This window comes from Octopus bimaculoides, chromosome 1 (genome assembly GCF_001194135.2).
Source record: "Octopus bimaculoides isolate UCB-OBI-ISO-001 chromosome 1, ASM119413v2, whole genome shotgun sequence".
NCBI lineage: Eukaryota > Metazoa > Mollusca > Cephalopoda > Octopoda > Octopodidae > Octopus > Octopus bimaculoides.
In genome coordinates, this window is record NC_068981.1 from 95288358 (window position 1) to 95301217 (window position 12860).

The 12860-nt window shown below is 34.0% G+C and overlaps 1 protein-coding gene across 1 annotated transcript in view; it reads left to right on the plus strand.

The window, feature by feature from the left end:
• Positions 1-12614, plus strand: part of LOC106876024 (patatin-like phospholipase domain-containing protein 7) — an 83425-nt gene extending 70811 nt beyond the window's left edge. The window contains exons 29-33 of the mRNA XM_014924399.2: positions 2243-2395; positions 3546-3668; positions 7755-7848; positions 11537-11640; positions 12234-12614. Coding sequence (XP_014779885.1) covers positions 2243-2395; positions 3546-3668; positions 7755-7848; positions 11537-11640; positions 12234-12284 — 525 coding nt within the window. The 3' untranslated portion in view covers positions 12285-12614. The remainder of the gene's footprint in view (positions 1-2242; positions 2396-3545; positions 3669-7754; positions 7849-11536; positions 11641-12233) is intronic.
• Positions 12615-12860: the final 246 nt, after the last annotated feature.

Here is a 12860-nt window from a genome sequence, read left to right on the forward strand (position 1 = left end):
ACGCAGCTATCCTCATCCATTCTCACCACATGTCCATACCAGCGCAATCGTCTCTCTTGCACGCCACAACTGATGCTTCTAACGTTCAGCTTTTCTCTCAAGATACTTACACTCTGACGGGTATTCACATTGACATTACACATCCAACGGAGCATACTGGCTTCATTCCTTGCGAGCTTACGTATGTCCTCAGCAGTTACAGCCCATGTTTCACTGCCATGTAGCATGGCTGTTCGTACACATGCGTCATACAGTCTGCCTTTTACTCTGAGTGAGAGTCCCTTTGTCGCCAGCAGGGGTAAGAGCTCTCTAAACTTTGCCCAGGCTATTCTTATTCTAGCAGCTACACTTTCAGCGCACCGAGTTGAGGAAAAGACTACTCATTATCTATTCATTTTACTCTAAATGCAATAAAATCCTGTTTTATTATTTGATTAACCAACATGTTTTTAGCTTTATGTCTGAAGAGAAGAATATGCAATTCATGGGTATTACTGGATTATGTGAAGAGATTGAAATTGTTACATTTTTGCATTTTATAATAAGATCAAACACAATATTTGCTGAATAACTACTTTGCTGAATAACTACTTTGAAATGTTTTTTGTTTTATTAAATATTTTAATTTGTTGAAATGGTGTCTGAGAAGTGGGTTCCTTTCTTTGTGCTTCCAGTTTCATCCCTAACTCCCTGGGACCACTTCCATTTCTTATTTGCATTATCATTCTTTCCTATACTTTTCCACCAGTCACAATTCTCTACCTTCAGTCATTGCACTCTCTCCTCTTCTATACTCCATGATGATACCTCTCATACTGGTATCATGTCCCACCTGCTATAGCCACCCTTATGTACTTCTACATCTCCCTTCCCACTGTTTCTACCTCTACTTTCTTATTTATTCTCCTGCCTGATCCACTTCTATCTCTCCCTCCTTATCCCCTCTCCATATTGGTATTTCCTATCAACTACACCTCCACCTTTGTTTATCACTCACTACAGTCATCTCTACTCCCATCTCTAATCATCTATTCCTCTTGCCTCTCACTCTTGGGAAACTACTCCCTCTCACCCCTAATCCACTCTCTTTATCCTTAATTATATGCATCTTGTATTTTGAGATGCTCTGGCACCACATCATCACCATCTCCACCTTCTTTCTGGCTACTTCCACTCACCCAGTAACCATGTATCTCCTCTTTCGCAAGATACTTGTGCTTTCCTCTCTATCATACATTAGCCTTTCAATACCTGGTATAAAACCAATGTCACCCACCTCAAATACACCCAACTACTTAGTCAAGGGAGCTTTTTGTTTTCTTGTTCCAGTCTTGCAAGTTACTTGGTAACTTCACGAGCACTGGTAGCACAAAAAAAAGCACTCAATAGCACTGTAAAGTGGTTGGCATTAGGAAGGGCGTCCAGCTGTAGAAACCATACCAAAGCTGACCTTGGAGCTTGATGTGGCTCTAGGGCACACTGGATCCTGCAAAACTATCTAACCCATGCCAGCATGGAAAACAAACATTAAATGAGGATAAACCACCAAACTACACATCAATTTGCAATTCAGTTTTCTATTATTGAGTTTCTCTTTTTCCTCTGTTATTACATAAGTGTAACGTAGGTATTTCAAAATATCTCATGGAGTGAGTGTGGTCTGCATAGTTACAGGCTGCCTTTTGGCAAAGCATAGCACCTAATTAGCCATCCTGTCAAAGATATGGCAAAGTCATGGGACTGCAGCATGGTAGTTATGAAGAGCTCACCTAAGCCAACAGTGCATCTTACGTGGATGCTGAGTGCAGGAATTCTAAAAGATCAATGGCCAGGATCACCAAGCTCTATCAAGAGAACGGCAATGCAGCCATAGGGGCAGTGCCCATGGCTGTGTAATCAGCTAATGAAAAATCCACTATGGATGAAGCTCCTAATTCAAATTAATAATAATGAAACTGGATGTCATAGGAATCTGTAAAAGTGGCAGAGAGGTGGGGAACCCCACAGAGGTGTAGGTGTTTAATCCTTTGACCAAAAACAATACAACACCAAGGATTAGCTACAAAGTATTGACGCCCCAGCTGACATTTTGATATTTTATTCAGTTAAAATTGATTATATGAGTGTATAAAACCAAGGATTAAACAAAATCCATCCCCTTCAAGTGTTGAATGAATTTTGTTGCTGGTAGATTGCATGAATGGGTTGAGCTAAATGTTTAATGTTTGTGTTCATATTCCAGGTACCAGACATGAATGAAATCCAGTCTCGGCTAGCATATGTATCGTGTGTGAGACAACTTGAAATGGTGAAAAATAGCGACTACTGTGAATATGTGAGACCACCAATTGACAAATTCAAAACATTACAATTCGGAAGTTTTGATGAAATATATGTAAGTTTATTTAATTATTTAAAAAAAATAATTCGCTTTTATTTGAAAACATTATTGTATCTAAATAGCGAGAAATCCCAAAAGGGTCTGTGGCATAACATTATTTGACAGGGTACTTAGCTTGGAGATAAGGTCTCTGTAGGTTCAGTCACTACTTCTCTGCATTGACAGGTCACGCAACAAACATGTGATGAGAATGTCACAGGAAAGAATCATAAGACAAATACTTCAAGCTAAACCAATTGGCAGGAGACCTAGGGGTATGTGATGGTTGGGTAATCACCATAGTCTCTGTTGGTCATGCTTGGGAATGAAAAAAAAAACATTAAAAGTATAAGAGATAAAATTATCGATAAAAAGAAAACCCATAACTATCTCAGTAAGAAAAATATGATGGTGTGGCATTAAGCAGCTGAAGATGGTGGGGGAGGGAATAACAGGTGGTACATCCCTGAACAAATGGTGTATTAAGCTATGCCTTATGGACATGATTGCAAAGGTGTTGCTACAGAATGGTCTGTGATACTTACTGCAGTAACCTTCCCACCTCACAGGGCTCTGTTTCAAAACAATCAAATCTTGTTTCAAAACAAATATAAACCTCATTTTCATTTTAGTTTCTATTCTTTTGATTTTGTATCTATTTTATAAACTGTCACTATATTACAAGAATCATTAATTTTTACAACTATAATAAAACTGCAAGAGGATCTCACATTCACGGAATTATTAGTTCCAATCTTTCTGTGACGTCTTTCATGGTATCTAGTAATAGATAGCAGATGGTATTCAGTAATAGATATCGTCCTATGATGGACTTGTGTCCCATGATGGACTTGTCTTGTTTAGGGCAGAGTATTGTAATCTCAGTCACATGTATGCCATGCAAACCAGATTAAGTGTTCAGATTGTAAATGTACATCTTTTGACTCTATGTAATATGACTGATAATAAAAACAAAAGTAAATATGACAGTATATGCAAGGTAGTATGACTACACCACTGTGGATTTTTTTTCCTTTTTTTATTTTTTTTTTAGAGTACAATTATTTTTATTAACCTATTTTTTACAGGAAGCTTTAAGTATAGTAGAAAATAATCACTTCAAATGTTATGTTTCCCTCTCTCTCTCTGAAATATTGTCTTGTAGGAAGTTGGTTACCATCATGCTAAAACACTGTTCAGTGGCTGGATCAAAGGAGGACTTTTAAAAGATCTCTTCATGGAAAAATCAGAAGAAAGGAAGTTCAAAAAGAAAGCATCGCCATTATTTGTAAGAATATCATTGAAAAATTTACTGTTTTTCCAATAGTTGCCATTTCTGTACATTTTTCTTAGCTTTGTATTGTGTGTGTGTGTGTGTGTGTGTGTGTGTGTGTGTGTGTGTGTGTGTGTGTGTGTGTGTGTGTGTGTGTGTGTGTGTGTGTGTGTATATATATACATGCATACATACATACATACACACATACATAATGTGAAGTTTATTGACTTGTTACAGAACTGGAATTAGCAAATTAGTAAAATATTTTGTGTGTAGTGCCTTTTTTAAAAATCCTTTTGTTGAGATATTTGAATTACTATTTTAAACATGCCAATAAATTAACACCCTAAACTTGTCATCTTAACTGGCTTGCTTTGTCTTCCTATTCTCCTCCTCACTGGTCTTCTACTAGTCTCTTTTTGTTTCCTTTCTTCTTAACAATTGATCTTAAATGTTGAAACTGAATATTAACATAATGTAGTCTTATATATCCATTTAGTGTTGACTATCAGAAAAAAAAAGAGTACTCAATACCATAGTACAGATTAATGTGTTGTTCAAGTAGTCTCTTGCTTCTCCGAGTTTCACCTGTGGGTGTACAGAGTCTTCAGCTTGGAGGAAATGGGCTATGACCATGGCCTTGGCAGGCCCTCTGTGACCAGAGAGATTGTTGCAGTTAATGTTCTTCTTGAATAACTACAAGTTCATGATTGTTGCAAGGAAAATGCAGAAGGAGGACAGTCTGAGAAGGAAGGATTGAAAAGGAGTGAGAAAGGGGAAAGAGACAGTATGGGCAATGAAGAAATGTGAATGAATTTGGTAGGTCTGATAGAAGTGGCATGAGATCAACCACCTACAAGGAACAGAGGTTGTAGTAGTGATGGCAGAAGATACAAAATGAGGAAATAGCTTGTCTGTGGTCTAGGTGTTGTGAGCAAGTTCATGCCAATCAGTCAAGTGACCCAAGTGACTTTTTTTTGCATGAGGTTCATGATGGAATTTACGACTGCTCAATTCTAAACATTAGTCCTGGCACTCTTGGTCTTCCAGAAGGACTGGGAGATGTGGTGATTTGCTGTACTTGATAAGATGCATCAAGCTAAGTAAAATCTTTATCTTCAACACATACAGGATTGTCCTTTCAGGTGCTGGTGCTACTTAAAAAGCACCTATGCTGGTGCTGCATTAATGCACCCATGCTGGTGCTGCATTAATGCACCCATGCTGGTACAGTGTAAATGCACCTGTGCCAGTGACTCATAAAAACACCCAGCACCTCTAAGTGGTTGGTGTTAGGAAGGGCATCCAACCATAGAAGCCATGCTACAACAGACAATTGGAGTCTGGACAGCTCTCTGCTAGCCAGCTCCATGTCAAACTATCCTACCCATGCCTGCATGGAAAGAGGATGCTAAACAATGACTATGAAACATTTTTGAAACCTGTGTGGCTTTGTTGCTAGCTGTTTTGGTAATAGTGCAACTGCTACAGTTGATGTTGATGTACACAATTGAATCATAAGAGCTTAAGGAAGTATAAATGTATGCTGGGTAACCTAGATATTAGAGTATTTGTAGTACAGTATAGTGTTGTTAATTTTGAAATTTTTATATTCTTGTGTCACCTATTTAAGATGTAAGCTTTTATTGAACATATACAAACCATTCATGCTGTGGCCATTGTATATTTATAAGTATAAGGTTTAGTGCTCTGTACAAGGTCTCTATTTAAAGGTAGTAAAGACTTTGAGTGATATTTGTTTTAGGAATGACAGAAACTTCCTCACTATTGTTATTGTCTGGAAAGTCGTCTGTTGCTCTGTTCAAAATGTAACAGGTTAATTTGCTTTAATTAAGTGACTGTAGTCAGTTAATTTCAGTGGTTTTGATTGACTGTGAGTCATCTGGCAGAATTTGCTTTACACCAGAAAACAGTTATGATATTCTATCCTACAGATTGGGAGGGATTCTTACTTTTTGGGTCAAATTTTTCCAATCTAAGAATTCAAACCAACCAAATTCAGCTGCTATAAAGATAGTTATATTTATATGAATTAACCGTTTTGGGGTTTTCTGAATGCTTTTTCGTAGCAACTAATTATACAGGAAATAATGTTTTTCTTAGTGTTGCTGTTTCATCTTTTTATATAAATACATCTTTGTGTTTAATACTAGCATTAGTATTATGGTTGTTAAAGTGTTAAATCTGTTGCATTGTTCAGATAATTAGTATTACCTATTTGTTTATTGCATTCTTAAACATTAAAGTCTACACAATATCAAATATATGTAGTAATTACACACCCTCCCACACACTATTTTTATTCTGAAATTTTTGTACTCTTTAGCAGGCTGATATGAGCCTTTTACAAGGCAGGAAGTAAAGTGGTGATCCTAAAATTACAGGCCAAGGATATGTATCTACTCCATTCGAACTCCTAGTAAGGTTATTGATGCTCATGCTTCAGCTAGCTATTATATATATTCATATAATATATACACAAAAGGCCTTATTAGATCTTGTATTTTTGGATGAAATCGCAAACCCTTTCCAGCTTTTTGCAGCTTTAAAAAGATCATATACATAGCAACATGCACTTCTAAATCTTTTTATTCAATTTGTCAACAAGCAGATTTTTTTTTTTTAAATATCTGACAAATATCTTGCATTTAAATATTTATGGGATACATAAAAATTGATTTCTTCTCCTTGCATGAACATTCCTACCATAGCTTATTTCAGCTGTCAGTTATATTCCAGTTGGTATTGGTTAATAATGAGCATAACTTCTGTTTTATGAGTTTTTGAAAATCATTTAAACTAGGGTAACTTATAAAACCATTTGAGCATGTTATTCGAACCATAGAGTTTAAGAAGAAATATTGTGAATATTTTCTTTCTAGTCTCCAACATAATATAAGTAAATGACTAGAAATTGGGTGATGGGGCAGACCGTTGATCATGTTAACCCCATTACTTGACAGGTACATGACTTCCAAGTCATCTTCTCTTGGCACGCTTGAGGCCTGAAGGGTTTTAGAGAGGTGGGAAAATGTTACTTATGCTATCCTTTCTTATTCACTGTATAAATTGAAATAAAATAACTACAACTAGTAAATGAAATCTGCTCATAGAGTTGATTTATCAGAAACTTATTTACTCTAGAGTAATTGTAAATGTTTACTGAACCTCAAAAGGCTTCAAAGGATTAGTTTAGCTCCAGTTTTATGGTCTTAAAGCAGATAGTGATCAAATATACTTAATAAAATATTTGTGTTCTTCATAACATTTCCACATAATCTGATAGCTATTTCTGATAGATAGTAAAAGATAAAGAATTAAGTGTACTCCAAAATCACAAGAAGCCTTACGACTTTCAGAATGGCTTATGAAAGCTATATCCACTTAGCTATTTCTCTACAACAATAAGTCTTCTGTGCACATTCTCTCTTTTATGTACTGATTCTGTGTGTCTTTAAACACCATTATTACCAAATTTAGCAATGTAAATTAGAAGTAAGGCTTTAGCTGTGTACCTTGGCTCCCAGTTGGCAGCTATATTACTTATATTGGTAATGAAATTGAAAAGGATACAAACCTTTTACATCTGAGCATTGTTCCTTTATAAAGCTCCAATTTTACTGTTTGGTTTAGAATTGATCCTGGAGAATACATTATTAAATTCCATTGTTCTGCATTCCAGTTTTACATTTTGCTTTAGCTTTTTTTACAAAGTATATTTTCTTTCATATACATATATGATGTCATATTGTGTTATTCAGTGTCCAGTTTAATATTGATTTGCTACAGTTTATATTCTTATTAATCTACATTTATAATTCCTTATTTTCTGCTTTCACCATATGGCAATGATCTTTATGTTTCTTCATTGTACTGTATCTTGATATCCTGAGATTTGGTATGCGAAATGTATCTGAGGTTAATCATAAATCAGTAGTCTTTTTTTCCCCCTTACTTGTGAAATAGTTACCCAAATGATTCACAATGGATAATATAGTAAAAAGCATTAAAGAGAAAAATAGTGCTCTATGTCTGTATGAGAGATTGTCATGCAATTTTGCTCTATTTATTTCTTAGCCATCAATGCCTACTGTGGCTAATTTCACTGATCTTGCTGAATTGGTCAGCAAGATAGAAGAGCATGCTGTTAACTATAGTTCTGAGAGTGAAGGTAAGTATATTATCTTTAATTTATATATAGTTTTACATGCATTTTTTTCTTTTTTTATTTTGGTGATAGGTTGTACAAATTTTGAATATTTTATAGTTACTGGGAACTGGGTAGGCTATTGCAAAAACAGCAATATATTAAACTTTGGACTACTAGTCTAGTCATTGGCTGTACTAAAAAGTTTTAACTTCTTTAACCTCATGATCTTGTTGTTAGTCCAATGTTTTATATTCAGGAACAAATATGGAAAACATTCCTGAACACTCAGTATTTTCCTTTTGTACTTTGATTTCAATGTTTTCTTTTGACAAATGCAAGCAACTTAACTGTAACTCCAGTTTGGTTTTCTGTGATTATTTTGTGGAAACTATTACAATATGTAAAGCAACTATATTCTTAAGATAAATGTATTATTAAGGTAGAAGGGGTAGACTCAGGAAGACATGGGACTAGGTGGTGAAATGTGATCTTCAGTTATTGTACCTCACAGAAGCAATGGCATGTGACCGAGACTGCTGGTGATTTGCTGTACTTGAGAAAACCTGTTAAGCTAAGTGAATTGTGGTCATTGCCAGTGACATGTAAAAGGCACCTATGCTGGTGACATGTAAAAATACCCAGTACACTCTTTAAAGTGGCTGGTGTTAGGAAGAGTCGCTAGCTGTAGAAACCAAAGCAAACAGATGACTGGGGCCTGTGCAGATCTCCAGCTTACCAGTCCTAGTCACATTGTCTAACCCATGCCAGCATGGAAAGCAGATGTTAAATTATCACACACACACACACACACACAGCCTTCTCTCAGTTTACATCTACCAAATCCATTCACAAAACTTTAGGCATCCTCAGTCTAAAGTAGAAGACACTCAAGGTTCCACAGAGTGAAACTGAACCTGAAATCACATGGTTGTGGAGTGAACTTCTCAACAACACAGCCATGCCTACTCTCAAATAATGTAACCATGATTATGATAATATAACAAAGATTAATATACATATGTTTAGCTGTCTTCTTTTTTGTTTTTATATATAACTAAATGCATCTTATAGAAAGTATTAAGAAATTGTGATAAACATACCAATAAACTCATTAAAAGAATATTTTAACTGATGCATATAATCACTCATTTGAATGCAATACTGTTACATAAATTTACTTATATAAATATGTGTGAGACGTGAATGTGTGTGAATGATAGTATGGATGACAGTCAATTGTATACTGCTAGAAAATCAGCAGGGTGGGTTTTCAGTTATGTTGGCACTGGCACTGCATGTGTGTCCATGACCAATGAAGGTGGGATAGCTCCTGGTGTAAGCAATGTCTGTACTGTAAAACTGAGAGAGAGTCAGCTTGCATTGTTGATTTTAATTATCCTTGTATGAATATTATTTACAATAGACCATTAATAGCTTCAGTAGGTTCTAGTAATTATTTGCTAAATGCATTAACCTATACATCCTTGTTTGGAAAAAGTGTGTGTTTGTGCATATATATACACCTAAAACTTCATGTGTAATATAAATTTCTTTTAATACTATCTAGATTTTTCTCACCTAAATCAAGATTTTAAAATTAATGTTGCATATTATGCTATTAGGTCGTTTTTCCCTTGCCCAGCTTACATTAAGAAAAATAAAACAATTCAATAAAACTTAGTTAATTTTTTTGATATATTACTATTGTATTGTCAATATATTTTTTTATATATAAAATGAAATACTAAAATCTAATTTATTGAATTATATAATACTATCTGCTCTTATAGCAATTGTGCAACACTTTGTTGTACATAGTATTATAGAAATTTCTAAGACAATTTACACCCCAAATCAAAATACCTATTATGCAACTACTGTGTGTGTGTTTATATATATTATCCACAAAGTATAATATTAAATATCCATCATGGCTGATCTTACCTCTTGAGTTTGTGTAAAGAATACAATGGAGTTTAGGTGACAATCTGATTACTGTGAAAGAGTTACTTTGAACAGATTTAGACTTCTTATTGCAATAATTTCATAACTTTTTTTTCAATCTTAACTAAATTTGTCTATGTTAGGGGGACTAAATAGGTAAACTGATATATGAAATAAAAATAAGTTGCAGTCAATATTTGATTGATTTTCTTATATAATTGTTGCTGTTCAAAGTAACCCCTGATTTGGGGTTACTTTGAACAGTAATGTTTTTTTTTACTTATGTTCAAAATTACTCTTATTAATTGATTCAAACTACAAGTTGATCCTAAAAAAAAACAATATGGTTTAAAGAGTTAGACTTTGCAACAGAAAGAACTGATTTTGGTTATCAAGCCATAATAAAAAAAGATAAATTTGGGGTTACGTCTCATTCATTCTAAGGGTGAAATTTTGTCCATAAATAAGAAAAACATTAAAAATCTTAAATACCTAACTTATATTGGGCACTATTTGAACCGTAGTAGCAGCTTGCTTACTGCTGGAAACAGTGGTCAGGGTTACTTTGAATGCCGTTCAAAGTAACCCTGCTAGATAATCAAAGTGGTGGCGGGGGGGCATGTCATGTTATACAAGTTTTTACAAAGATACCAAAGTTATAAAAGCACTTCAATAGAAAATTATTAGCTAGTTATATTAACATCATGTTTTAACAAAAGTTTGTATTTTTTATGCAAGAAATGCTTTAGCTACTGACAAAAGTATCTTGCAAAAATGTTTGTTTTGCTGGAATTTGAAGAGGTTGGCAAATTCTTTCTTTGAGCGGGTAATCAAAGTTATATTTATAAATTTTACTTTATGTATTGAAATTATACCATCATATAAATATGATTCTAAAGTTTATCAACACATTTAAATAACTCTGTAAGAAATTTCAGTAATGAGCGATAAGAGGAAACAAATATTATATTTTGTTCAAAGTTACCCCGGTGTTCAAAGACTTAGCTGATATGAAAGGGAATATGGCAAAAAAAAAAAACCACACACACACACACACTCACTATCTTTTGATATTAATACTGCTTCTGTTGCTAATATTTTTTAAATAAGTTATTAGTAACATCAGTGCCTGAAAAACCACTGAAATGTGGCTGTTATATTGCTACTGGACATCTTCCACTGAGGAGACTGAGCAGGTTGAAATCACATGATCTGGCAGTTCTGCTCGTAGCAGATGACTCTTATTTGACAGTGATATAAATATAAATGATTTTATATACCATGGACTTGTATGAGAGGTTCACTCATGGTAAATAATGCAGAATTTTATGTTTCTAATATAACATCGACGTTAAGTTGGACATAAAGATTGTCTTTTGGTATTAATACTACTTCTGTTGCTATCAATTATTTTTTAATAAGTCTGCTGGAGCTTTGTAACATCGGTGCCTGAAAAGACACTGAAATTTTATATACCATTGATAGTGAGATTCAGCTGTTATGCTGCTACTGGATGTCTACCACTGAGGAGACTAGGCAGGTTGAAATCATGTGCTCTGTCAGTTCTGGTGCCCATAGCAAACGATTCTTACCTGCCAACAATATGCATGCTTTTATGCACCATACATCCATATGAGAGGTCCTCTCAAAATAATATAGTATTCAGTGTTCTAACAAAATATCCTTGTTAAATTTGGTCATATGTATAATGTACGTATATGTAGTAGTAATAATTTGTTAAATTGCTTAATTTTTCCTACAATAGAGGAAGTATTTCATGAAGAGTTTGATGATAGGCACAATTCTCCTGGCTCAACCTCATCAGAAGCTGAGCCTTTACCTGAAGAAGAATTAGTGATAAAACCATATGTAAGTTGACTTTGTTTTCCCTATTGAAAATTTACTTAATTTTTTTAATGATTTTTAGCTCTGTTATGACTTTATAACGTAGATATCTTAGAGATATATGAGTAATCAGCAGATTTAGACATTGAAATTGGAAGAAAAAATAAAAAAGAATAAAAAAGAGAGAAATTATATAAGCTTAATTGGAATCTGTAATGATATGGATTGAACTTCCTGAGCTTGAGATGACTGCCTGTAAAATTTTGTTGACATTGCTTTAAATGTAAAATAGAGAATTCAGAAAAAAGAAACATCATTTTCAACAGCATCTTCTAGTGGAATTAGAATTGTCAAATAGTAAATACAGACAGCTTACAAAGTGGAATAAGTTAGTTAGCTGTGAGGTCTGATTTCAGGCAAGATTCTCCATCGGAACAATAAGAAATTACTAGCAAAAATAAATAATATGGAGCAATTGAAGGTTAATTTTCTTTATTCATATTTAAAATATGTTCATTTTGATTGCAAAAGTTATGGTAATGATTGTCAGTGTCTTGCATGTATTTAATTTGTTTTAATAATCATCAATTTGTGGTACTCTTATTTTCTCTCCGCAGAATCCAGTAAGGCAAAGAACTTCACATGTAAATAAAAAGTCTTCCACTTAACATGCTGCCCAATTTCCAATGAAGTTATCAGAAAAAAAAAAAGCCAAAAAAAAAAAAACCGAAACAAAACAAACAAACAAAAACAGCCTGATGTTTGAGCAGATGGATGCTGTTTATTTTCTATTGTAAATTGATTTCACCAATATGTCGACATTGTCCTATCTAGAGCAGAATTAATGGTGCAGATTATGGCTTAGGAATTCTCAGAAAGTGTACTCAAACTTTGAGATTTACAGAGAAATGATGGGTGCTTCTTTTCTATATCTGGTGGAATAATCTTCACAAATTTTGAGAGATAAGTGTATTTTGACAATAAAAACTGCAGATATACATTTTTTTCTTTCAAAGATTCATTTGAGAGTTGACTGGAGTGGATGAGTCAGAAAAAAAGTTTATAACTGAACTGTAGTTAACCATGGTTATAGTTAATACAAAAGGAAAATTGAATGAAATTAGATATATTTACAAACCTGCACAACTTCAAAAATTGAAATTTAAAAAGAGAAAAAGCTTGGAATCATAAATAATATTTGGAAGGACAATGTGTGTTCCAGAAAGTTCAGAGTTTAGACACTT